The sequence below is a fragment of the Trachurus japonicus genome, chromosome 10 (genome assembly GCF_045865225.1).
Source record: "Trachurus japonicus isolate A0001 chromosome 10, Traja_1.0".
NCBI lineage: Eukaryota > Metazoa > Chordata > Actinopteri > Carangiformes > Carangidae > Trachurus > Trachurus japonicus.
In genome coordinates this window covers 425168-451820 of record NC_140916.1, presented here as the reverse complement: position 1 = coordinate 451820, position 26653 = coordinate 425168, and the positions used below count along the sequence as shown (strand labels likewise).

General features: G+C 39.7%; 1 protein-coding gene across 4 annotated transcripts in view; it reads right to left on the bottom strand.

Annotated features, from left to right (window-relative positions):
* glra1 (glycine receptor, alpha 1) overlaps positions 1–26653 on the bottom strand; it is a 161746-nt gene that overhangs the window by 108572 nt on the left and 26521 nt on the right. For all 4 annotated transcript variants that reach the window (XM_085788938.1, XM_085788939.1, XM_085788940.1 and 1 more), the window contains exon 2: positions 770–894. In XM_085788938.1, coding sequence (XP_085645064.1) covers positions 770–894 — 125 coding nt within the window. The remainder of the gene's footprint in view (positions 1–769; positions 895–26653) is intronic.

The window sequence follows — 26653 nt, the reverse complement described above, 5'->3', positions numbered from 1 at the left end:
TCTATAATCGTGTTGAGCGCAGGGTGAATTACCTTTGTTGTAAACTGCAAAGGGGCAAATGAAAGAGATTGAGAGGTTGAGATCATCATTTGTTCAGTTACAACACACAGCAACAGATTGATTGATCTTTTTTACCAATAATTACGTACGTATGAATGAATGAATGTGATTTTTCGGTAACACTTTACTTGAATAGGTATTCATAAGATTGACATAACACTGTCATAAACATCCATGAATACTTATGACAGCTGTCGTTAAGTGTCATTCGGTAAGTTTTGTCACTTTTAATGCAAAGTTGACATTGTTTGAGATGTTTTTGTTCTGACAACTTGATATAAAGACAATTTAAACTGTCATAGCAGACATAATTGCCAAACTTTAAAAATTATGTCAAGTTATCAGAACAAAAACATCTCAAACAATGTCAACTTTGCATCAAAAGTGACATAACTTACCGAATGACATTTAACCACAGCTGTCATAAGTATTCATTGATGTTTATGACAGCTGTTATGTCATGGTTATGACAGTGTTATGTCAATCTGATGAATACCTATTCAAGTAAAGTGTTACCAATTTTTCTTCGTCTTTGAAACAAATGAATACAAACCTTCACAGGAGAAAATCTCGGCTAACGCCCCTTTTCTTTTTCTTTTGTTTTTTTTTTTAAGGAAAAAGGTTATTTAGAGGAAAAGCAGACAGTAGTATTCCTGAGGTGTGGCTACATTCCCGTCTTATCCGACTGAGTCTTGGTGGCGACTCCTACCTTTAAAGTTCGGTCGGATTCGGGCGTCGTAGCCCGACACTTTGCCCATGAGCTTGTCCAGGAACTCGGACGGCGGCATCGGCGAGGCGGCTTTCCTCGCCGCGGCCTCCTTCGAAGCCGCCAAGCTGGAAGACAGAGAGAGGGAGAGGAGAGGGAGCGTCAGAGAGGAAGAACGCTGAGCTCTGATTGGACCGTGAGATCAAACTGTCGCCATTACACATCAAAGATTCATTTAAAAGTCGCCACACACTGGAGATGTTTCCATCAAAGCTCCATTCATCACTCAGAAAGCAGTCAGCCAATCAGAAGAGAGGCTCAGAGACTCATATATTTGTAAATAAATTATCTTTTTTTTTTCATATATGTTTTTTATTTCCAATAAATGAACACAAAGAATACAACAACAAAAAAATCCATTCTGAAACAATATCGATGATAGGGTGACTCATACAGTTTCTTTCTTTCTTTCTTCTTTTTTGTTTAACCCATATATATATATATATATATATATATATACTGTATATATATATGGGTTGAAAAATTTAAATCAATAATAAAAAAAAAAAAAAGTGAAAAAGCAGCTTCACTGACATTAGTGGGTATTTGCACATAAATTATTATCTTGTCATCAAAAAGTCCTTTCTCAGTATTGTTTCTGTTGTTTTATAGAAGGAGAACACTGTTCAGATGTGTGAGGTGTCACTAAAGCAAAAAATATTAACGTCAAAGTCACTGTTCTGCTCGACATGTGTAATTCTTTCCACAAAAAGCTCCTTTTCTCAATGTTTTGGTCACAAAACAGGTGTTTTTGGCGAAACCAGCCTATTTTCTACTGCTGTTTACTAAAGAACGGAAAAAGGTAGAAACAAACTTTTTTTCCTAATGAAAGAAGAGAGTCTACTCTTTCTCAGGGTAGTTTCAGTGTTTACATAGTCATACAACACAATATTCTGTGGGTCTTTAAAGATCGGTCAAAATGCTCTGAAAACAGCTGGCAGCCAATGAGTTAACTGATCTCCATCCTAAAAGCTCTGAGCCAATGAAACTGCTGCTGTTGCTTCGCAGCAGTGGTGTAGTCTATGTGATACTCAGGTATAAACAACAACAACAACAACCAGTGGTGTAGTCTATGTGATACTCAGGTATACTCAGTATAAACACTTCAATATACCCAGTACAACAAAACTATCTAACTAAAATAAATGTCAGTGGTTCTCAAAGTGGGGGTGTTGACAGGGTTCAAGGGGGTCCACTACTTTTTATTGAAGTTTTACCACTTTTTCCTAAGATCTTTTTGAGAATTTTTACCAGTTTCTTCTCTATTTTTCTGTTCAACTTTTTACTATTTTATAAAGAAATTTTACACCTTTTTGTATTATTGTTTGCCCCCCGTATTTTTTTTTTTTTTTTTTTTTTTAGAAATTTTACCACATTTTTCTAGAATTCTTGAGTAATTTGCAGTTTCTCCTCATTTCATCCTCTTTTTACTACTTACTATATACTATTTTTACTTTTACCACTTTTTTATTATTATTATTGTTTTTTAAACTTTACCTTTTCCTAGAATTTCTTTGAGAAATTTGTGTCCAGTTGTTGTTGTTCCTGAATGTCAAGGTGCAAAAGGCAAATTTCCACCGTGTTTTAAACCACTGGACAATAAAGTCTTCTTATCTTATCTTATCTTATCTTATCTTATCTTATCTTATCTTATCTTATCTTTAAAATTTTCCTGTTGAACAAAGATGAGATTTTAAGTTCTGAATAAGACTCAGTGACAAAGAGGAGTTAAAAGTAAAGTAAAAGTAAAATAAGCAATTCAGAAATCTCTTTAAAAAACTTTTAAAAAATCAGATTTGTTCAAATGTATATTCTGTATTCATGTTGGTTTGATGTCTTTTTTTTATTAACCAAAGTGAAACTGATGCTGAAAATGTCAAATGGTGAAACTACAAAACAATAATCAATATTGAATATGTGATCCACCTACACTGTATTTGGGTGAACTTAAAACATATAGCTATACATTCTTCTGAAAACATTAAATTGAAATAAGATCTTTTTTATTTATTTCTATATTCAAACTTGTATTTTGTCAACACTGAGCAGAACATATCCTCAAAACAAAAAGCTTTTCTTCTAAATAAATGTGACTTATTTTGTGAAATGCTGGAGGATTTCCCAGCATGCACTGGGGCCTGATTTATCCCCGTCCACTGGCAGCGCTTTCATCTGGTTTTTATCTAATTTGATTAAAAAGTGAATAATTAAAAGTGAACTTTTACAGTGCGTTCTGACCCACACACACACACACACACACACACACTCCTCCTAAAGTAATGCTCTAATTCACTTAGCCAGCGTGTGTGTGTGTGTGTGTGTGTATTGATTTTACCATAAGACTCTCTGGTATTTGCACAGTTGACTTCTTTACCTTATTAAGCCCATCATGCTCATTAGACGCTCTGCAGGACGGAGAGAGCTGCAGCCAACACACACACACACACACACACACACACACACACACACAACCACTGCAGCACTAACGGTCAATAACACACACACACAGACACACACAGAGCTATAGTATCACACCGTACATTCACATTAATAAAAGAAAAAGAGAGAAGAGGCAGTAATTGATCCCTGAACGCCTCCTCTTCCTCCTCCTCCTCTTCCTCTTCCTCCTCTATCTGAGCTGTTGTGTGTTACAGTAATGTGTCGATTGTTCAATCAGATCGATACACACCAGACTTTAACGACTGACTGTGAGTTTCTTCTCTTCTCTTCTCCTCTACTGAAACTGAACCTCATGTTTTCCCCTGAAAAAGCCACAAACTAACTAGGTGTGTAACGGTAACACAACAAGTCACGGTTACGGGTACAACAGTACACTAATTGAATGTAAAACTAAAATAAAAACCATCTTCTGTTATAAAAGTTAAAAAAAGAATAGACCGTTACACCCCGACCACACACTGTCTGGATTCCATCAGACTTCCCTCACACCTCAACAACTTGTACAGGGTATCCGCGGGGTCTTGAAAAGTATTAAAAAGTGATTTGGGAAAGTTAAGACCCTTAAAAAGTATTAAAAAGTCTTTTCACGACTTTATAAAGTCTTACATTTTGAAGGTATTTTTTCTGAATTAGCTGTCCAAGAGTTTGAGTTGTAAAAAACATTGTAAAAGTGTGTGAATTTATTCATTTTATTAAAAAACAAAGATGAACCAGTACATAAAACAGAAAAGAAGATTGTTGTTTTTGTTTTTTGAGAGTGGAGCAATGTGTTTTTTTTGTTTTGTTTTTTATAAACTTTGCCTTTGATTTATTATCCCAGCCTATTTTGAATTCTGTAGCATCATAGTGGTCTATAGTCTTTATCACAAACTAAAACTGTTCAGTTAAAAGTGTCACTGATGTAAATAGTTACAGCTTGAAGTGGCGGTGAGGTGTTGAAAAATATTGAGAAGGTCTTGAAAAAGTCTTAAAAAGGTTTTAAAATTAACTTTAAGATTCCTGTATAAACCCTGTTGTAGAAACATCCTGGTTTTACACCAACATCCTGGACTCCAACACGCTCCAATGTGACCTCCAGGTTTTCACAGCAGCATGGACTAGGGCTGTTCGATTAATCCATTTAAAATCGTAATCGCGATTATTTGGAATTGTAAAAGTCGATTTTTTGAAATCGTAAAAATTTGAAGATTTTTTACTCTAATTAGGGTAATTATGGTAAGCCGCCGTTCATGAATCTGGGCTGCGCTGAATTATGGTAATGACTGCTGCCTCCTTCCTCCCATCACGCTCTCCCACTGCTCTCCTCTCCCCACACACTGGAAACAAGCATGTTGGCGTTTTGCTAAGACCAGCGAGGATTTTGTTGCCAAAAAGACCAACGGCCCTTTTCCACTACATAGTTACAGCTCTCACCGTCCATTAGGACCATTTAAAAAGACACAAACAGCAACAGCACACAAAATAGTTTGTCATTTAACAAAAAAATCGTAATCGGAAATCGATTTTTCAGAGAAGAAAATCAAGATTTTATTTTTGGGCAAAATCGTGGACAGTAACACATGTTGCTGCTGCCTCCAGACTGAACCCTGTTTCCTGTCCTCACACAGACATCGTTTCCTTTGTTTCCTAACGAGCCTTGAGCTCACAGCAGCTTCACTCTACGTGACCATGACGATGTACTGAGGAGCAGCCGGTGGCATCTGAACTCACTGTTCTTCTTAAAGCCCCAGTGTGTAACTTATTTGTCTTTTTATGATCAAAAATCAAACCTGTCTTTCATAAATCCGTATTTGACTGAAGGTGAATCACAGCTGCATCCAAATGAAAGCTTTCTGGTTCCTTAGAATGAGTTGTTACAAGTTGTTACAAATACATAAGTGGGCGACGCACCGAACCGAGGCGGCCATGTTGCATCGCCATTTTTTACCTTAACATTACATGCAGCGTCTGCAGGACCGTTGTCTAGGGGAGAAAGGTGATGATAACTCTAGGGGCCCAGCGGCCAGTGGGGCCCATAAAAAACCCCAGTAGTCTAATCTTTGTATGACTGATTTATTCTGTGTAAGACCCTGACTAATACTCATAGTACACTGTAAAAACTCAACATCTTTCCAAGAATATTTGTCTTATGTCTTGTCCAAATGTCTCATTTCTAGTCAAAACTAATCTCTTTCCACTTAAAATAAGACTCATTACCTAAAAATTAACTTGTTTTTAGATCATTTTCACTTGTTTCAAACTAATTTTCACTTGAAATAAGTAGAAAGCATGTTTTTTGTGCTTGTAATAAGGAAGAAAAACTTGTTCCATTATCAGATTTTTTTCTACTTATTCCAAGTGAAAATCTGCTTGAAAGAAGTAAAAAGTGTCTAAAAACAAGCTGCTTTTTAATGTGATGAGTCTTATTTTAAGTAGAATGAGATTTGTTTTGACTAGAAATGACATTTTGACCAGAAATAAGACAAATATTCTTGGTAAGATACTTGAGTTTTTGCAGTGTAATGCTGCATTAGCATCAAAACAAAGTAGGCTAAATAAAAAACGATTATACATATGTAATCTAAGAAAAAAAAACTGGAAAAGTTAGGGGGAGGGGCCCACTTTAGTATTCTTTAAGGGGGCCCAGAATTTCCTAGCAACGGCCCTGTGTTCAGCACCTTGTGACTGCTGTCTGTGAAAGGTGCTATATAAATAAATTTTCCTTCCTTCCTTCCTTCCTGAGCGTCTGTTGTCTGTCTGACGTCTGCCCGATTTCACGTGAATGCAACATCAAGAATACGTTCAGATATGCAACCGCTGAAACGCGTCCTACTTCATCCTTTACCCAATAAAACTTTATTTCTGTTTTTTTTTTCAATTTTTTTATATGCGAGTGCTGGTTTCCATTATTTTTTGTGTCACAATTATTATTCCTTGTTTTGTTTATATTTATTATATTGCTTATAATTTACTATATTGTATTTTTATAACTGCGCAGCACTTTGGTCGACTGAGGTTGTTTTAAATTTAAATGTGCTTTATGAATAAACTGTGACTTGACTTGACTTCACCGTGCACTCAGGCATGTTTGTGTTAATGTGTTGTAGTTGTGTCTGTTTTTAAAACTCGTCTTCAAACCCATTTTTATTCCTCGGCTTTTCAACCCAGCAGGAAACTCTGTGTTTTATAGTTTTAACATTGTTATTGTTTAATGTTTTATGTCTTATGTTCTATTCTTATTTATGTGCAGCACGTTGTTTCAGCTGTGGTTCAGCTCTATAAATAAAGTTGAGTTGAGTTTTTCTTTGATATTAATAATAAATTCCCCAAATAATGAAATTATCTCAAAATTAACAAAAATGATTGTTTTACCCCAGAGGCTCTTCAACCGGAGATACTGCAAAATCTTTGGTTGATTAGACAATTCTTTTTTTTTTTTTTTTCGTTTCCACATTTATGTTTGGTTTTTAAACAAAACCAAATGGCTGAAAACATGTTGTCAACTGTAAAAACACTGTAAAAACATAAATATTTACATTTCTCTCATTATTCACCACTTCATTCATTCATGATCCTCACACACAGATTCCTGCTTCTAGGAGTCTGAGTCTCTCCTCTTTACTTCCTCGTTTCACCGGTGGCAAAAGAAAAAAAACAGCAGATTTCCTGGTTGCACACACTGCAAAAACTCTACATCTTTCCAAGAATATTTGTCTAATTTCTTGTCAAAATGTCTAATTTCTAGTCAGAACTAATCTCTTTCCACTTAAAATAAGACTCATCACCTAAAAATTAACTTGTTTTTAGATCATTTTCACTTGTTTCAAACTAATTTTCACTTGAAATAAGTAGAAAAATCTGCCAGTGAAAGCAAGTGTTTCGTGTTTGTAATAAGAAAGAAAAACTTGCTCCACTATCAGATTTTTCTACTTATTTCAAGTGAAAATCTGCTTGAAAGAAGTAAAAAGTGTCTAAAAACAAGCTACTTTTAATGTGATGAGTCTGATTTTAAGTAGAATGAGGTTTGTTTTGACTAGAAATGAGACAAATATTCCTGGTAAGAATTTGAGTTTTTGCAGTGCACATCTTATTGTGTTGTATGCATCGTGTGTGTGTGTGTGTGTGTGTGTGTGTGTGTGTGTGTGTGTGTGCTGCTGCAGTGAGACTCAGTGGAAGCTGAAGTGACAGAGACTCGGTCCAGAGCGAGGACTCGACTGACCTCGACTCCACAGCGAACTCTGCTATCGTAGCGCCGTTTGTGTTTGATTGCATCATTTGTCGCTGCAGCGCCCAAAGGAAGAGGAAGAGGAAGAGGAAGAGGAAGAGGAAGAGGAAGAGGAGGAAGATCAACACGCTGCTGCACTGACCCAGTTCAAACCAAACAGGAAGAAGCTCTGATGGTCCGATCATTCATCATCATCATCATCATTTAAAGAGGAACTCAGCAGGATTTGTAGCTTAACTCTGATACGTTTTACAATAGGCTAATTAAAGCAGAAGTAAGTGATATATTTGTGTTAATCTAAGTCTTAAATAGTTATATCTTCCGACAGCAATCACTTCTATAGAGTGTTTGGTCTGAAACACGGGTCTGTCAGTCCCTCTGCTCTGCTCTGAGCCGAAGAGAAAACATTTATCGTATCCTACAGTTTTTATCCAATGAGGAGAGAGAACGGCATGCAGGGCTGTGTGTGCAGCCAAGGGACGCCGTGAATGTGGTGACGTAGGGACGAGGACTGTTATGGTGCGTTCAAGGAAACTCGTATTTTTCCGACCGTGAAGTGGTACCAGTTCGATCTGGTACGAGTTCACGGGTCAGAAGTTACGAGTGGCCGTTATAGTGACTTTCACAGGTAAAACAGGTCGGAGAAACACGAGTGGGTTGCCTGGAACGCTACAAAGTCGTAAGTTGTGACTTGAAGCTGTAATTTACGGTTTCAAAAGCCTGCCTGGAACGCAGCATTAGCGAAAACGACCGGACCACTTACTTCTGCTTTAATTAAACAGCTTTGGAGTAATTGTGATGGTTTAAAAGGATAGTTCACCCAAAATTCAAATTTCATACAGCGGGGCTCCGTGCAGCACTGCATGATGTCCATATGACGGTTGGGAACGGAGCTCACTTTTCTTCGTAACAAAAAGACACACCAAAAAACATCCAGATACCTCCATAGTGCTCGTCTGTAATGTCCCTCTTGTATTGAAGCCCTGACATGAGAAATTGTTCCGAAATTCTTTTTTAAAAATCATTCATTCCATCTGCAGTCACAGCCCTCAACAGTACACTGCAAAAACTCAAAATCTTTCCAAGAATATTTGTCTTATTTCTTGTCAAAATGTCTCATTTCTAGTCAAAACTAATCTCTTTCCACTTAAAATAAGACTCATCACCTAAAAATTAACTTGTTTTTAGATCATTTTCACTTGTTTCAAACAAATTTTCACTTGAAATAAGTAGAAAAATCTGCCAGTGAAAGCAAGTTTTTTGTGCTTGTAATAAGAAAGAAAAACTTTTTCTACTTATTTCAAGTGAAAATCTGCTTGAAAGAAGTAAAAAGTGTCTAAAAACAAGCTACTTTTTAATATGATGAGTCTTATTTTAAGTAGAATGAGATTTGTTTTGACAAGAAATTACATTTTTAATAGAAATATGACAAATATTTTGGGTAAGATATTTGAGTTTTTGCAGTGTAAAAACCTGGGAACTATTTTAATTTGTGGAAAAGGAGTAGACATTGTCTCCTTTAAAATGAAAAATGTCACATTTTCCATCCATAGCTGAATTTCGAGGGGAAGGTTTATGAATTTCTTGAGCCGTTATTTGGTTTTATAGGATTGTGCATCAGTATATTTTTTATATTCCACCATGTAAGACTCAGACATCCCATCCCCAGAGCTGGAACATGAAGGAAAAGTTTGTGTAAATCCACAGGAAAGAGAAAATTAGGGAGATGAAAAATAGATTTCAACTGAGTCTGAGGCGAAAAACTTCCCGCGGAGCGAGGACGAGACAGAGGACGTTCCCGTCGAGCTGCTGCTCCGTGTGTTTATGAGGAATAATTCATCCGGGTGCTGCTGGAACATTTTCACTTTGCAGCACTCAGACGTCCAGTGAAGCAGCAGCAGCCGCTTCTCGCTGCTCGCCGCCGCCATCAAGACTCAAGACGCCGCCGAGTATCAATGATTGAACGAAGACACAGAGTTACTTCCTGAGAGGAAGTCGAGTCGCTGCTGAACATGAACTTTTCATCGGTTTCACTCACTGCAAAAATCAAATATCTTACCAGGAATATTTGTCTTATTTTTAGTCAAAATAAATCTCATTCTACTTAAAATAAGACTCATCACATTAAAAAGCAGCTTGTTTTTAGACACTTTTTTAGTCCTTTCAAGCTTTTTTTAAATTTGAAATAAGGAGAAAAATCTGATAGTGGAGCAAGTTTTTCTTTCTTATTAAAAGCACAAAACAGCTGATTGGTTCCTATTGGAACACACTGCAAAAACTCAAAATCTTACCAAGAATATTTGTCTTATTTCTAGTCAAAACAAATCTCATTCTACTTAAAATAAGACTCATCACATTAAAAGCAGCTTGTTTTTAGACACTTTTTACTTCTTTCACGCAGATTTTCACTTGAAATAAGTAGAAAAATCTGATAGTGGAGCAAGTTTTTCTTCCTTATTACAAACACAAAAAACTTACTTTCACTGGCAGATTTTTCTACTTATTTCAAGTGAAAATTAGTTTGAAACAAGTGAAAATGATCTAAAAACAAGTTAATTTTTAGGTGATGAGTCTTAGTTTTGACAAGAAATAAGACAAATATTCTTGGAAAGATGTAGAGTTTTTGCAGTGTAGCTCTGAGACTCTGAACAGGTTCACATGAGGAGAGAGAAACTAACTCCTGACCTTCGTCGACCTTCAGTCACAAGCTCAGAGGTTTCCCAGCATGCATCTGCTGAGAGCATCACAGAGAGGACGAGACTCAATGATTATTTAAACTCCTCATGAGTGGGAGGAGGAGGAGGAGGGAGGAAGAGGAGGAGGAGGAGGAGGAGGAGGAGGAAGAGGAAGAGGAGAAACCGCCACCACATTAATCTCTGATAGGAATCAGACGATTCAGTCGATTGAGTTTAAATCTTCAACTCCTGATGTAAAACCCACAAACTGTGACGTTCAATATGGAAACAGAGAGAAGAGGAGGAGGAGGAGGAGGAGAAAAAAGAAGAGGAGGGAAGAGGAGGAGAGAAAAGAGGAGGAGGAAGAAGAGAAGGAGGAGGTGAGAGGAACGAGGTGGATTGGTTATGAAGTTAACAAGCTCTGGCCTGAGAATCACAGACGTTACCACGGCAACTCGAGGTGGTTACCACGGCAATAGAGGCCCCCCCCAGGCTGAGACAGACAGAAACGTGGAGAAAAAGAGCCATTTTCTGCCTCTGCACCGGTCTCACATTTAGGCTTAGGGTGAGAAAACGGTAACTCCTATCAGAACAAAACACAGATCAACGTTGCTCTAAGGACTTCCTGAAAAATTTGGTACGATTTGGTGTTTCTACAGTAAATATTTTGGCGACGCTGGCAGTTTTAAAACATCAGGCCGTTCTGCTTCTCTCAGAAAATATTTGTATTGGACTCAATGAGGAGCAGAGACAGACGTGGCCGCACTCAGAGGCTTATTCTGTAAATTCTGTAAGTCTCTCTGATATTTTGAGCACATGATGAGAAACAGAACAAGTTTATCTACAAATTTTTGAAAAAATTATGTGTGTAGAGTGTAAATTGTGGCCGGGCCGAGTGTGGAAAGAGAAAAAATCTGGAGTTTTTCTGGCATCTCTCCCACTCTAACCGATGATGTCACGCACTCTGACACGAACATTCCATGCAATACACACCCATTGTAATCTCATAATTTCTCCAAAAATGATCATGGTCACTGGATACGTTTACATGGACAGTTTCAATCGGTTTCAGAAAGGTTTGGGACAACAAACCGATTGAAAATACTTCATGTAAACACCTCAAACTGTTTCAATTACCGGTTGAAATTCCAACCAGATTGAAGGCGGTTTAAACCTTTTCTAAAGAGATCTGTCTGTCATGTATACACTTGAAACGGGTTGATCCCTGGCTGCGTTCGTTCAGGACTTGACGTACGTATGCACGCACGCACGCTTGAGCACATACGAGCCGTGCCCACTCAAGTGAAAATGTCCGTGTAATATGGGAAAATGTCAAGCAAGAAATTTCATAACGGACTGGCAGGTTATACAGAAGTTCTGTTTCCACTTGGTGTCCGAAAATTCATGCAGAGAGAGGAGGAGGAGGAGGAGGAAGCGGTGCGCCGCCGGTGTTGTGCCGAAAAGAGACTAGAGACGACGGGCCGTCGTTTTTCTGCGGCGCACTCATGGCTGCGGGCACATTCGAAGCGCTTGTTTCGTCGGCGCATGTAAACACCCAACCAGTTTACTTTGTAACCCATGTATAGGACGAATCTCCTTGTTGTTTACAACTACTTCCTGGTAGAAAACCAGCATGAGAACAATAGTGACGGACGAGAGTTTCTCTATATTTATCTACTTTTTCATGTCACTATATCACCGTTTAGACAAATCTGATGTTTGTAAAGTCTATAAAACCAATGATTGGACAAACATTACTATTTCTGTGTGCACATTTTTGTAATTAGTCATGGTTATCATAGATTAGCCGGGCTAACGGTTAGCTAGCTGTTTAACTTTAATAACTCAGTGACTCAATAAACGCTCCATGAAAAAATATTTTCTCCAGCGGATATCTGAGTTCCAACATGACTGAGCTAACTGGAGTAGTTTCATGTGGTGTCCCACAACGGGAGGGTTTTAACAGCTGACGTCCTGGTGTTAACTTAGCTACCGCTGTTAGCTTAGCTACCGTTAGCTGTCCCTGTCAGCTGAGCCACTGATGCTTTCTAGACACTGTGATTCCCCCAAACTGAATAAATACAACACATAGCAACACAAAACACACACACAGAAATAGTAATGTTTCTTCAATCATTTCAGATTTGTTTAAACGGTGATAGGGCCTGAAAAATATGATATATAGCTAAACTCTGGTTCGTTACTATTGATCTCATTCAAATTACAGCTGGTTTTCTACCCGGAAGTAGAATGTAAACAACAAGGAGATTCGGTCTATACACACCCATTATAATCTCATAATTTCTCCAAAAATGATCATGGTCATTGATCAGGGATTGATCAAAAACTATATGACCTATCAAAACGTGGAGTAATACGCCAGGGCACTGTCCCGGTGCGATGGCCCGTGGCCCTAACTAATGAGTCCAATATTTACTGGGATCGACCGTCGTCTGGAGCTTCGTCTTGTTTCTAAACCATCATCACATCATCACACTGAACATTAAAGAGACATTCCGCCCCTTTTCTACAAACTGAGGCCGTTTACACTGAAACCATCTGAACAGAAAACGCAAAAGTAGCATTCGTTCTCACTTTTTATTCCACGTTTAGACGAATGATTTTGGGGGAAAATCTGCTGTGACGTAAAGGTTTGTTGTTATTGTCCTGTACTGGTAGCCTGCCAAGCCAGACTACATCATTAACATGTCTAGTGTGTCAACGAGCGGTAGACCTCGGCTCAATCCAGGGGGCGGGATGAAGGCTGTCTTTCAAACTGCCTCTGCACCAATAGGGTAGCGCTACGACCAATCAGAGCAAAGAGCAGGATGACGTTAGCCTGACGAGCCAATTAAAATGTATGTCGTCATGGCGTTAAGCCGCCCAACGACTCTCTAAACAGATAGAGCGCTGTGATTGGTCAACACAAACGGTGTTCCAGACTCAAAAAGTTCCTATGGCTCGTTTCTAGACCCACCTACGGAGCAAAGAGACTGGCTGCTGCTAGGGGGCAGAGAGATTTATAGGCTACTGTACTGGTGGATGCATGTCAAACAGTTATCTGACTTTGTTTTTTTCCTCATGCAGGATTTTTTTTTTACCTGACTTTTTTTTTTTCACCTGACTTTTTTTCTTTTTTTCTCATGCCGGATTTATTCATTTATTTTTTTCAATTCAAAAACTAGTTTGATCTGGGGCGGTGCGTGGCGCAGTGGTTAAAGCGGCCGCCCATGTAGAGGCTGTAGAGGCTACAGTCCTCAACGCAGGCGTCCCCGGTTCGAGTCCCGCGTCGGGCAGACCTTTGCTGCATGTCATTCCCCCTCTCTCTGCCTCCCCCTTTCCTGTCTATCTCACTGTGCTATCAAATAAAGGGAAAAAAGCCAAAAAAAAACTTTAAAAAAAACAAAACAACTAGTTTGATGGTTGTCAGACGACTGAGGGACCAGCTGGTAAAACCTGAAAATTATTGTTTTATTTTGTCAATTCTCACATTCTGAGGCCAGAAGGTTAGAGAGCCTTTAAAAAGTGACATTTGGATAATATGTCCCCCTTAACCATGAACTCTCCAGTCCACCTTAAGACTGTCTGACTGTCTAGCTGGATGCTCCATGGTAGCAGGTTCGATCCCCAGCTGACAGACGAGCTGCTGTCTCTCTCCCTGTGTCTCCACTGTTCAACGACGCTGCTCATCATGGATCATAACAGATGATTCTATTAGAGATTGTGCAGCTCGTTATAGAAGCAGCTCGTTATAAACGCTGTCACCGCTGCTGATGGATGTGACGCTCTCATGTCCGTGTTGTTGTTGCCTGATGGAGTCTGTAAATGTCTTTAGCGTCTTCACTCCCACTGCTTCAACTTCTGTCTCATCAATCTTCACCGGCTGACTTTCAGCTTCATGAGTGAATTCATAAAACATGTAGAAAGAACTCTGCAGGTCTTTCTCTACGGAGCTCTACCTAAAGGTTCAGTCTGCATATTTTATTATTATTCTGTTCATGTTGTAGTGAAACCTCCCAGCTAACTCTCCTCCAAGTCTCACAGTCTCAGCCAGACTCTGGTCTCCAGTACTGGTACCTAACCCTAAATGAGTCGAAAGTCGCAACGCTCTTTTTTTTTAGATAATCAGCTGATAACGTAGAAAAACAATTAAAAAAACAACACTTTTTTTTTTTAGCTAATTTCAAAGAAATGACATTCAAAAACAATCTCCCAAAGTCTCATGGTCCAGATCATTGAAAAAAGGCACGTAAACAACTATTAAAGTTGACTTGCAACTTTTGACCCTCTAAAGACGAGCATAACATTGAATAACTTCTGAAGCGTTTATGATGGAGACAAGCTGTGAACTGCATCTGAATCGTGTGATTCTCTGCTTTCCAACAGTCATTGAATGGTGCTTTTTTGACAACATGGGGCCGTATAGGGTGCATGTAATCACGTGGTACAGGAACAGACGCCACAATCCGCTGGCAAAGACGTTCTATATTGTTTAAATATAGAATTTTGGTAACACTTTACAATAAGGGTCCCTTAATTAACGCTAGTTAGTACATTATTAAGCATTAATTAACTGTTTAAAAATGTATTAACAATCATTATTATGTATTACTTAGCATTAGGAAACACATTAATTAATGTAGCCTATTAGTAAGCAGTTACTTAATGTTTACTACTCAAAGTTAGTTCATAAATTATAAAGCATAATGATGTGATTAGTTATCATCATGTATGCATTACTCAGCATTAATTATACATATTAATACTTAATAATGTGTTAACTAATGTTAATTAAAAACAAGTCGAAGATGGCAGCATGTCCTCTGTCTCTGTCAGGTGTCTGTCTGTTTTAGTGTTTTTAGTGGATTTTAAGGATTTTTATCTAAGGATTTTGCGCTGATAAATGGCCAACTCTCAAAGGTCTGTGGATTGTTAAGCACTGCTTTAAGTACGCTGCACCTGCTGCTTGGAATGCACTGCAGAAAACTCTAAAGCTAAAGGAGCTGATCAACCTTGGATCTTTGAAAACTCGTGTGAGAGAAATTGGAGCAGCTTCATACCGCACTTGTTCTTGTTTTAATGTGAATCCGAACCTTTAGTCCTGTTGCTTCTATCTTGTAATGTATTTATCTGTGTGCTGTGTGATTTCTGTGTCTTGTAAGTCTAGTAACTTTTCTATGCTGCTGTCTTGGCCAGGCTTCCCTTGAAAAAGAGGCCATTGGGTCTCAACGGGACCGACCTGGTTAAATAAAGGCAAATAATTAAGGGACCCTTATTGTTTTCAATCGGAAAAAGAGAGCGAAGACCATAATTCAAATGGCCACATCTTGAAAACAGTCAAATGTACGACGTTGACTAGGGAATCATTTTAAAGCTTATTTCCTCACTGCATGACAAACCGTCCTGTTGGACTCGGGCTGCTGCCTCGTGACTCAGTCTGAGTGGTTAAAGGCAGAAACAAATGAACGTGACGATGATGATGGTGATGATGACGATGATGATGGTGATGATGATGATGGTGATGGAGGCTGGCTGCAGGGCCGACCAGGACCAGGACCAGGATACATGAAGGTTTTATAACATCTGTGGCCTTTTAAAGTCTGAATCCCTGACCTTTAGCTGCGGCCTTCTGCGCTGAGCTGTAATTCTCTAAATGCCAGCGCACACAGCCGACACGTGTCACAGACATTTCTAAATCAAGCCGGACGTGTGTGAGGTGTCACGTCTGAGTGTGAAGCAGCATTTACTCTTCTCTTCAGTAAGCGCCGGTTGCAGCAGCTTCAACTGTTGGCAAAGACGATCCAAAGGAAAACCACGGGACGGCAAACGGACCAATCAGAGACTAGAGGTCAGAGGTCAAAGCTCTCTGACATTAGACTTAATCAGTGATGATTAAATGATCTCATGAGACAGAAGCTCAGAGGAAACAGAGGTGGTTTAACATCAGGACACACACGCCTAGGGTCGCCATGACATTTAGACATACCGCCATTTAGACATACCACCATTTAGATATACCACCATTTAGATATACCATTTAGACATACCGCCATTTAGATATACCGCCATTTAGACATACCATCATTTAGACATACCACCATTTAGATATACCACCATTTAGATATACCATTTAGACATACCATCATTTAGATATACCATTTAGACATACCGCCATTTAGATATACCGCCATTTAGACATACCACCATTTAGACATACCACTATTTAGACAAACCGCCATTTAGACATACCGCCATTTAGACATACCGCCATTTAGACATACCACCATTTAGACATACCACCATTTAGATATACCACCATTTAGACATACCACCATTCCGACATACCGCTATTCCGACAAGGCTTTCAATACAAGGAAATGTGCGTTACTCAACAAGTGACTCCCTCGTACTTATCTGGACTCTCTCTCTCTATCTGGCCTGTCTACCCTCTACCTGCTCTTTTTACTAAACTTAACCAACTCCTTTCTTCATTAAACCCAACCAGTGTAAAATCTTTTGGGGAAACAAATACGCTATTAAAGCCCCAGTGTGTAACTTATTTGGCTTTTTATGATCAAAAATCAAATATGTCTTTCATAAATCCGTATTTCACTGAAGTGGAATCACAGCTGCATACAAATGAAAGCTTTCTGGTACCTGAGAATGAGTTGTTACAAGTGGGCGACGCACCGAACCGAGGTGGCCATGTTGCATCATGACCGTAGGTAACCACGGAAACGGCCTGTTAAAACTGTCACCACTGTGTAGTGTGAGAAAGGACGGAGGCACCGGTGTTGCATTCAGGCGCAGTCAGGCAGACGGCCGTCGGCAAACCAACCGGATGTCATTTTACTCCACCAGAGAAAGACGGTAAAACAATACCACATCACCATGACAACATGTTGTCAGACCACTTGTTTACATAGACGCTTGTTTATCCTGTTACATGCAGCGTCTGTTGTCTGTCTGACGTCTGCCCCATTTCACCTGAATGCAACATCAAGAATACGTTCAGATATGCAGCCGCACCGCTAGATGGGGGGAATTCCTACATACTGGGGTTTAAAGGAATTGTCGGAAAGGCAGGATGTTTAAAAAAAGAAAAAATACCATCATTCCGACTGTAGGAGGCAAAAGTTGTCGGAATAATGGGACATTTGATAGAAAATTAAGTGTTGCCATTTAGACAAATAGAGGCCTATGTCAGAATGGCGGTTAACCCCCCCTTTTCCAGAAAATCATCATGGTGACATGATGTTCGACACTCTGACTGAAAAATTAAACAATTAATCATTCTCATTTTTTATGGTGGTGTCGAATGAGTATCGAGAATCGTGGTAAAGTCTGAGTTGTTTGTGTCGACTGCTGAAGTTGTGGTATCATGACAAACCGACACACATCACAGGAAACTAAGAGACAGAGATGTCACAGTATCAGAAACAAAGATATCCACAAATCTAATCTTCCATCCCAAGATTCATAGCACCAGGGAACCTACAACTAAACAAACAAAGACAACGTCCTCAGAGATAATTCATTATAAATATATAGAAAATGCATTTCCTGAAGGAAATACGGGTGAATGCTGAAAGCTGGAAGCTGAATGAGCTGAATATATTGTTGAAACTATGCTGAATTAAGTTAAGAAACTGCTGAAGCAATCTTGAAGAGTTGAAACAATATATGAAGAGTATGAAATGATTGGAAATTACTTGAATTGTTGAAGATTAGTATGAAGAAATTGAAAGTCTGAAGTCTACTCAAATATATTTCAAACTGACGGCTTGAAAACATTTTTGAACCATTACTAATATAGATGAAACAATATCTGAAGAGTAAAAGTATAATAATATAGAAGTAGTTAGCAGTTACAATCCTTTATTAAAGGGAAGAATAAGTTAGAATAACTACATCATATCTGAAGGCTAAAAGTTGAGCATGTAACAGTAGAAGGGTTGAAATCTGAAATACGTGAGAAAAGATTAAAAAGTAGAACTTATAAGAAGGATGTTTGTACGAAATGTTTGGAAAATTGCTTGAATTTTTGAAGATTAGTATGAAAGATCTACAAGGGCTCCTTTATCCCCAATGCCATCTGCATAATAAACAAGACACAGTAAAGGGGATTTTATTTTATTTTATTTTATTTTATTTTTATTTTTATTTTTACTATCTGTATGTGATGTGACCGCTGTTGACTTTGTTTTGTCTCATGTAAGCCTTGCTGGCAAGCGTTTGTGTTCTGACTGTTCTGTCTATAAGTGAGACCAAAGATGAATCTCCTGCTTTGGCAGGACAATAAAGTTTTTCTAATTCTAATTCTAATTCAAAATTTTTATTTATTTATTTATTTAACCTTTATTTAACCAGGCAGAATCAACAAGTTCTTATTTAAGAATGAATTAATTGTAATTGACATTTAAGTCTTCTCAATAAGAGACATGTGTGACTGAGTCGTTAGAAATAATAAGATGAACGATGACAGAACAGAGTGAAATCAACTGAAGTGAAGCAGTAGATTTCATGGCGACTGCTGTCTGTCTGTCTGTCTGTCTGTCTGTCTGTCATCAGCAGACTCCCCTCCCCCTCCCCCCTCCTCCCCCCCGGCCGTCCTTGTTGTGGTGACAGAAGGTCATGTGTCTGCAGGCCAGCGCTGCACTTTATGTCATCACTGCTCTCAAATAAAAGACAGATTTCTTTTTCTTTTTTCTGCCTCTCACATTTGGAGACTTGGAACAAAAAACTATATTATAAAAAAAAAAAAACGGAGCAGTGCAGATGTTGAGATCCTGAGGAGCCACGGAGGGAAAGGTCAGAACCTGAACTGCTGCTGCTGCTGCTTCGATCCACTACGCTGTGATACACATGAATGGACCGGACGGGTCCCTGAATAACAAAGACGAGGTCGACTCTAACAGGAGGGAGGACGGCCTCGGCTCTGGTTCTGTACTGACGGACAATATGTCCCTTCAACTCAGCAGACTTTCAGAGTCCAGATTGTATTATTAAAGAATCAAACGTTTAGAGGTTGTGTTCGGTCCGACTGAGCAGCTGGATCATCTTCACACAACAACCTTCAATCCAGTCTGTTCTCCACACTCAGACCTGAGGCTCGTTTCTGCTTTGTTCTGATTCAGCGGCTAAAACGATGCGATCCTTTGTGTTCACATGGTAACAGTCCCAACCGGTCCAAAGTTGTAAATAAAGGCCACGCACGAACCAACTGCTCCCTCATTGGTCAAAAGGAGGAGGAGGAGGAGGAGGATACCCAGGATAAACATTAAAGGGACAGCGAGGAGTTTTGTTAAAGCAAAGTGTTTCCACACTACATTTATGAGCCTCCACACCATGAAATTCTTTGACCGGGTCAAGACAGACTCATGTTTTCATTCATCAAGAATTAAAGTCAGAGGTTGGAAGACGATCACATACCGTCGTAGTTCCCACCATAAACGGAGATTCGGCGGCGTTATTCTCATCACTCGCCACGAAACCGAAAGTAAAGAAACGCTGGTCGGCTCGCCCAGCATTTCCACCACCACTAATAATAACAAAATAACCATAGAGACAAAACCATAGATTTATCTAAAATGGACCATTAACAAGTGGTAACGGAGATTCATCCACATTAATATCAGACTTTTTTATAACCAAATAGAAACTCCTCGTTGTCCCTTTAACAGGGACAGTGCACGGCTCTCAGCCGTACCAGAATTAGCTACCAGCTAAATTTCATCTGTAGTCCCTGGGCAGGAACAAATAACATGAATCTAACAGAGAAGCACATACAAATATAAAAACATCATCACACAAGCAGCCTTTCAAACAACAACAATAACAAAGTACACACACTACAACACAACACGACACAACAGCAAGAATAAAATGCAAGCAGCATTAACATGAACCATGGTCTCAACGCGTCTTGACCTGATGTGAGTCGTTTGTGTATATTTCCGTCCCAAATTCAAGAAAAAGGAAGTTGACCGAGTCGTCCTAGGTTTATATCTTCAGCCCGACACTAGCACAGCCGGTTGTTGAGAACCATTGGACGTCAGCAGCATGTTTATGTGGCTAGTTTGTATTTTTGAGACAGTTGTGTTGGATGAACCGCTCCAGAGCTTGAATATAAACGAGCCCAGATGAGACCAGACTGCCCCCTCGTGAGAGATCTCGACCGCCTGGTTTCATTTCACATTCAAGCCTGATTGCTGTGTTCACATCTGAACCAAACAAACTGATCTTTGGGGTTGGCGACATCACAGGAGAGACAACACGGCTGAGTTTATGCAGTTTGAGAATAACAACGACGACAGGTTTCATTTCGATGGGCGCCACTATCAGTTTGAGACCGAGTTTACTAAAGACGAGCTGAAGGAAATGGAGGAGTAAAGCGAAAGAGGGAGAGAGCCGGTGGAGTCTATGTGCTGGACCTGAAGGAGAAAAGTGGTCAGTCTGGTGGTCACTGCCTGCCAGTGGCCGCTGAAACTGAATGTTTGTGCTGTCGGTGGCCGCTGAAACCAGATGTTTGGGCTGAAACCAGATGTTTGTGCTGAAACCAGATGTTTGTGCTGCCAGTCGGCCTCGGACGTGTGTTGTCAGTGCCTGGACTCTACGCTGGACACAGAAAGTTGCTGCATAGCGTATAACTGGAGGAGAGTGGGTGAGTTGTTTTCGGCTCTTTTCAATAGAAACCAGGCTAAGCTAACAGATGTTTGATGCCTCGTATTAATGAATGAATGAATGAATTTATTTATTTAAAACGGGGGACAATGCACAAAAAACATTAATCTTGTAAAACAAGAAGAGATGCTTTGAGCCAGGTTATAGCAACAATTGCTAATTTACGCCTGTAGTCCCTGGGCAGGTAAAGTGGGAACAGATACAATATTAAGATTAATTGAAATAGGACATAATAACCATAATATTTTTAAAAAATTGACAGAATGCACTAATAAAAGCAGGGAAACAGGAGCGCCAAATCATAAAGTGCACAATAGGGACTAACAGCACATACACTCTCTCTCACTCTCATCACACATTCAAACACATACACATACAATACACAGATAACAATCATCCTCCTCTAATAACCACAGTCATAGCCATAGTATTATGGGCTGGGACCCTGTTGATGACGTTTGGTGCTGTTCTGAGCATTATTTGTGGCTATGAGCGGCTTTTTGGTTGCGGTTTGCGTGTGGAGAAAATAGACTGCGCTGTTTGTTATGGTGCGGTCAATGCTAAAGTTGCGTACCTAGAGAAGCTAGCGGTTAGCAGACTTCATCTCTCTCGGTGTCACGGTGCGTTAGACCAGTGGTTCCCAAACCTTTTGTGGCCAAGGCACACCAAAGGACAAGTAAAAATCTCAAGGCACACCTATTGTTCAAAATAGCCTTCATAGCACGTGTTATCACTTATATCATGTAAAATATCTGTAAATGTGCATAATTATTTAATAATGCCAAATAAAATGTGACAGAGACAACTAGGCTACATTACTCACGAAATCATATTTATGAACGAAATATTTCAAAAATGTATTTGAAACTTTATCAAATTAGGCTTCATCAAAGCTGCAACACAACCATTTAAACCACACAGGTCACAATAAGGCAAAGGAAACATTGCAAAAATTCATCACAGAGAAGTGTCAATGCAAAAGGAAGCTGCACCGTCCATGGTCCTACAAACTGATCAGCATTGAAACATATTGTGCAAAATATGGGGTTCTCTTTGAGGATTTATTTTTTAAGAATTGTTTTTAGGTATAGAGTTTGCCTCTGTATTATGAAATGAGCGCATACAAAGTACTGATAGTAAATTAAAAATAATTATTACACATCCCTCGAACTGCTCTCATCCGGCCGAAGATTCAGAGTTCCCAGGATGAGCCGGGACATTTTTAAGAAATCCTTTATTCCTCAGGCTATACAAGCTCTGAATATGTTATGATCATTTGACTGCACCTGGCAACCCCCTTAGAGGGCTGTTGTTGTCTGTGACTATTTTGCACAACATTCAGTTTGTTTCCTGTTTCTATGTCTTTTATGTGTATGCTGTGGAGTGCTTTGATTGTTTTATGCTTTGTTGTCTTGGAGAGGCCGAAGACAAATTTCCACTACGGTGGACAATAAAGTCTTTCTAATTTAATCTAATTATTTTTTGTGTAGTTGTATATTGCAATAACAATGTATGATTGTCACAAAATCCCATGGCACACCTGGACTTGCCTCATGGCACACCAGTGTGCCGCGGCACACCGTTTGGGAACCACTGCGTTAGACCTTGGATTAAATTTATGCCAGAATATCTCTTAAAACACCTCCTGTTTGTTAACAACTGCTCCAAATGAGCTAGATGTGAATACACCTTTAGACACAGTCGTAGCAGGAGTGAGTGAGCAGGAGTGGAAACATCTGAGTCTGGTTCCTCTGGGACTCTGCTGCTGGTCCCTAGACCTGGACTCTGTGAACAACGACTGCCTCAATCAAACTGCTGTAATTATGTCTGTCAGTCAGTCTGCCTTCAGGGATCACAGAGACTTCCCCGCTCCGAGACCGTCTGCTCTCTGAAATATCACAACACCGAGCCCTCGAGTCCACCAGGAGACTTCTAACGTCTAAATCCACCTGGTTTATCATTAGAATGATCACATCACATCTTTCTACTTTTTAACCCTCCTGTTGTCCTCCTGGGTCAAGGAAGAAAGGATGGAAGGAAGGACAAAGGGAAAGATGGGAGGAGAGAAGGAAGGGAAAAAGGAAGGAAAGAAAGATGGAGGGAGGGAACAGATTCATTCAAGTAAGGAAGAAGGGAAAGAAGGAAGGGAAAAGGGAAGGAAAGAAAGATGGAGGGACAGGGAACAGATCAGGTCAATTGGATCAAAAGAGGAAGGAAAGAAGGGAAAAGGGATTCTGGAAAGAAGGGAGGGAGAAAGGAAGGAAAGAAGGAAGGATGGAGGAAGGGAACAGATTGGGTCTATTTGACCCAGAAGGACAACAGCTCCATGTGTCCCTTGTCTCCAGCAGCCCTTGTTGCATTCAGGTGCAGTCAGGCAGACGGCCGTCGGCAAACCAACCGGATGTCATTTTACTCCACCAGAGAAAGACGGTAAAACAATACCACATCACCATGACAACATGTTGTAATACCACATCACCATGACAACATGTTGTCAGACCACTTGTTTACATAGATGCTTGTTTATCCTGTTACATGCAGCGTCTGTTGTCTGTCTGACGTCTGCCCCATTTCACCTGAATGCGACATCAAGAATACGTTCAGATATGCAACCGCACCGCTAGATGGAGGGAATTCCTACACAATGTTCCTTTACGTTATAATATAATTCCCCTAATATAATCCTGTTACATGCAGCGGCTGTTGTCCGTCTGCCGTCTGCCCAATTTCAGGTGAATGCAGCATGAAAAATACGACTGAGTTGCTTGTGATATACAACCACAACACTAGATGGAGGAATTCCTACACAATGTACCTTTAACGGTATAATATAATTCCCCTAATATAATCCTGTTACATGCAGCGTCTGTTGTCTGTCTGACGTCTGCCCCATTTCACCTGAATGCAGCATCAAGAATACGTTCAGATATGCAACCGCACCGCTAGATGGGGGGAATTTTAAACATCATAAAGCTAAGTTTGCAATCGCTGGTGGAAAGTTGATGCTGTAGGAATCAAAGGTTTTCACATGGGAGTGTTGCTAGTAGGGATGTCACAATGACTTGTTTTCACAATTAATCGCGGTATTAAACGCCACAATTATTTAATCGTAAAGATTCCTAAATACCGTCACTTCCCAAAAAAGATGATGTTGGAACCGTATCGGCAGATGTGGCACCAATGTAAAGGTAAATGCACACATACTGGTCCATTTAACTAACGTAACATTAAATTGGTGGGAATTTAAATGTTAGTGTGTCATTTTTAATAAAAAAAAAGCAAAACAAGACAAAAAATGATTCAAATAAACGTAAACATTTGGTATAGATGACAGTTTATGACCTGAATATTTCAAACACTTCCCCTGGGGGATTAATAACTGGTCATATATTAATAGATACTTGAAATATTTTGTGTAAACAATGAGTAATGTAATTATATTTTGACTATATTTGATTTTACACATTCATAGTGTTGTGAAATTAATTAATCGTGATAATCGTAACACCGTGATTATTTCTCTGACAATAATCTCACCAAGAAAATGTATAATCTTGACATCACTAGTTGCTAGTATAAGGAACTAATGTAGAAACATTTATAGGGGAGAGTGGGGTAAGTTGAGCCACTTTTTGTATTCAGGATCACTACATCAAGACAATTGTGTTGCTAACTAACACATCTGCATATATTTCAGGATGTTTTGCATCTACAGAAGGAGTGTAAATATAACTGTTTTTAAAATATAGCATGTTCAAAAAAGTGGTCTTGTGACTCATGAATGGGGTAAGTTGACCATAGGAGTGGGGTAAATTGATCAACCCCCCTTCTTTCCTTCCATCCATCTCCTACCTCCCCCTCTACTTAATATTTCATCTGTCCAGGTTACAGGTGAACACAAACTGCAGGGACTTCCTGCTGAGCCACCAACTCACTGAGATTTGGGGAGTTTTGTAATTACGTGGCATCTTGGGAAGAATCCCAGAGTTTTTTTCTTTGAAAGTAAAGTTTGGTACACTATAAACAACTTTTCCTGTTTATAGGAACATACTTACTGTAATCACAAACATACAGAATTTTGATTTAATCATTTGGACATATACAGCCAAAATACATTCACTAAGTGTATAGGATAGGTGGCTCAACTTACCCCTGGCCAAATGGATCAACTTACCCCACAGCTACCTTAGCTTGGGTTTATTACTCCCACAGCTAAAATGGTGCAGTTTCATGCTAGGTTTACTACCTCATGTTGTAGCTCATAGATACCACAACCCATGTATAAAACAAATTTACAATCATCTCTTTTGGTCTAAACACAATTCTCATGAAACTTATGATCGACAAAATTCACTCTCGAGAGTGAAAAATGATTTTTTGGTCATAAATGTTAAACCACTTTACTCACGTGGTTCTAATCTTCACAGACTCCATGAAATGATGCCTGCCTCCCTAATATTTGGTCACATGCTAACTTTTTCCTATAGTTTCCTAGAAACAAGGGGTGGGTCAATTTACCCACTGGCTCATCTTACCCCACTCTCCCCTACCTTTAATTAAACACTGATAAACTCACTTCCTGTTGTTGAGTGTGTTGCTCTGTCACACACATACACACACACACACACACACACACACACACACACCTGCTGCTGTGTGAAGCATGAAGCAGCATTTATTAAACTCATGTGGAGTTGTTATCATGTTAACTGTGACGATGATCTCAGATTAGTGTGACCAGTCAGATTAAAGCACTGACAGACTGATAGTGATCCCGACCTGACCCGACCCTCGCTGCTGCTCCCTCTCTGATCCGTCAGCGCTGGGATGCTTCACCTCTGACTCTGTGGATCGATCGATACGCAGTCGGAGCAGAGTAGACGGCCGCTTGTTTTCCCGCTCCTTCTCCTCCTCTTCATCCCTTCATCCTTCTCCTCTGTGGCAGCAAATTAGGTGGATCAGAGATTATCTGGGCGTCAATAAAGCCGCCGCCGCGACGTGACGAATCCCGGCTAAATCCTCTTTACAGCCGCGACAAGTGGAGTGTGATAGGATCAGAGTCTCTCTCGCACACACACACACACACACACACACAGACACAGACACACACAGACACACACACAGAGAGAGAGAGAAAATAAAAAAAAAAGAGGCAAATTTGTGTTGTTTGAAGGGAGCGCCACCGCAGAGACGACACAATGGAGCAAAGAGCCGTGAGAAATGACTCTGAAATTAGCATCAACACACACACACAGACACACACAGACACACACACTGCTGCAATCAGATTAGTCACAGCTGGGATTACAGCAGGGAGACACACACCGCGGCTGGGAGGTTTGTGTGTGTGTGTGTGCTTCATTAAAGGAAAGGTGTATTTTCCAGCTTTAATCCAGTTTCTCTGTGTGAAGTGAACTGATGGTTTATCTGCTGATGACACGTTCATGTCCAACCTTTCCATTGGGTTTTTATTCTCTCTCCTCCTCTGGAACAGTTCCAGAGTGTTTGATGACTCATCCTGCACTCCGGAGCAGCAGATCTGGGATCAGAGGAGTTCTTCACACACAGGTTTCATCAATCTGCACAAGTCTTTTATCGTTTCACCAGATGAAAACGGAGAAGCAACCGCCATTCCGACATCCCACCTGTCCAACATCGGCCTCTAATTGTCTAAATGGCAAATTTTCTATCCAACGTCCCGTCGTTCCGACAATTTTTGCCTCCTATGGTCGGAATGACGGGATGTTGGATAGATTTAGACAATTAGAGTCCTACTGTATATGGACAATACAATACAATGGTACA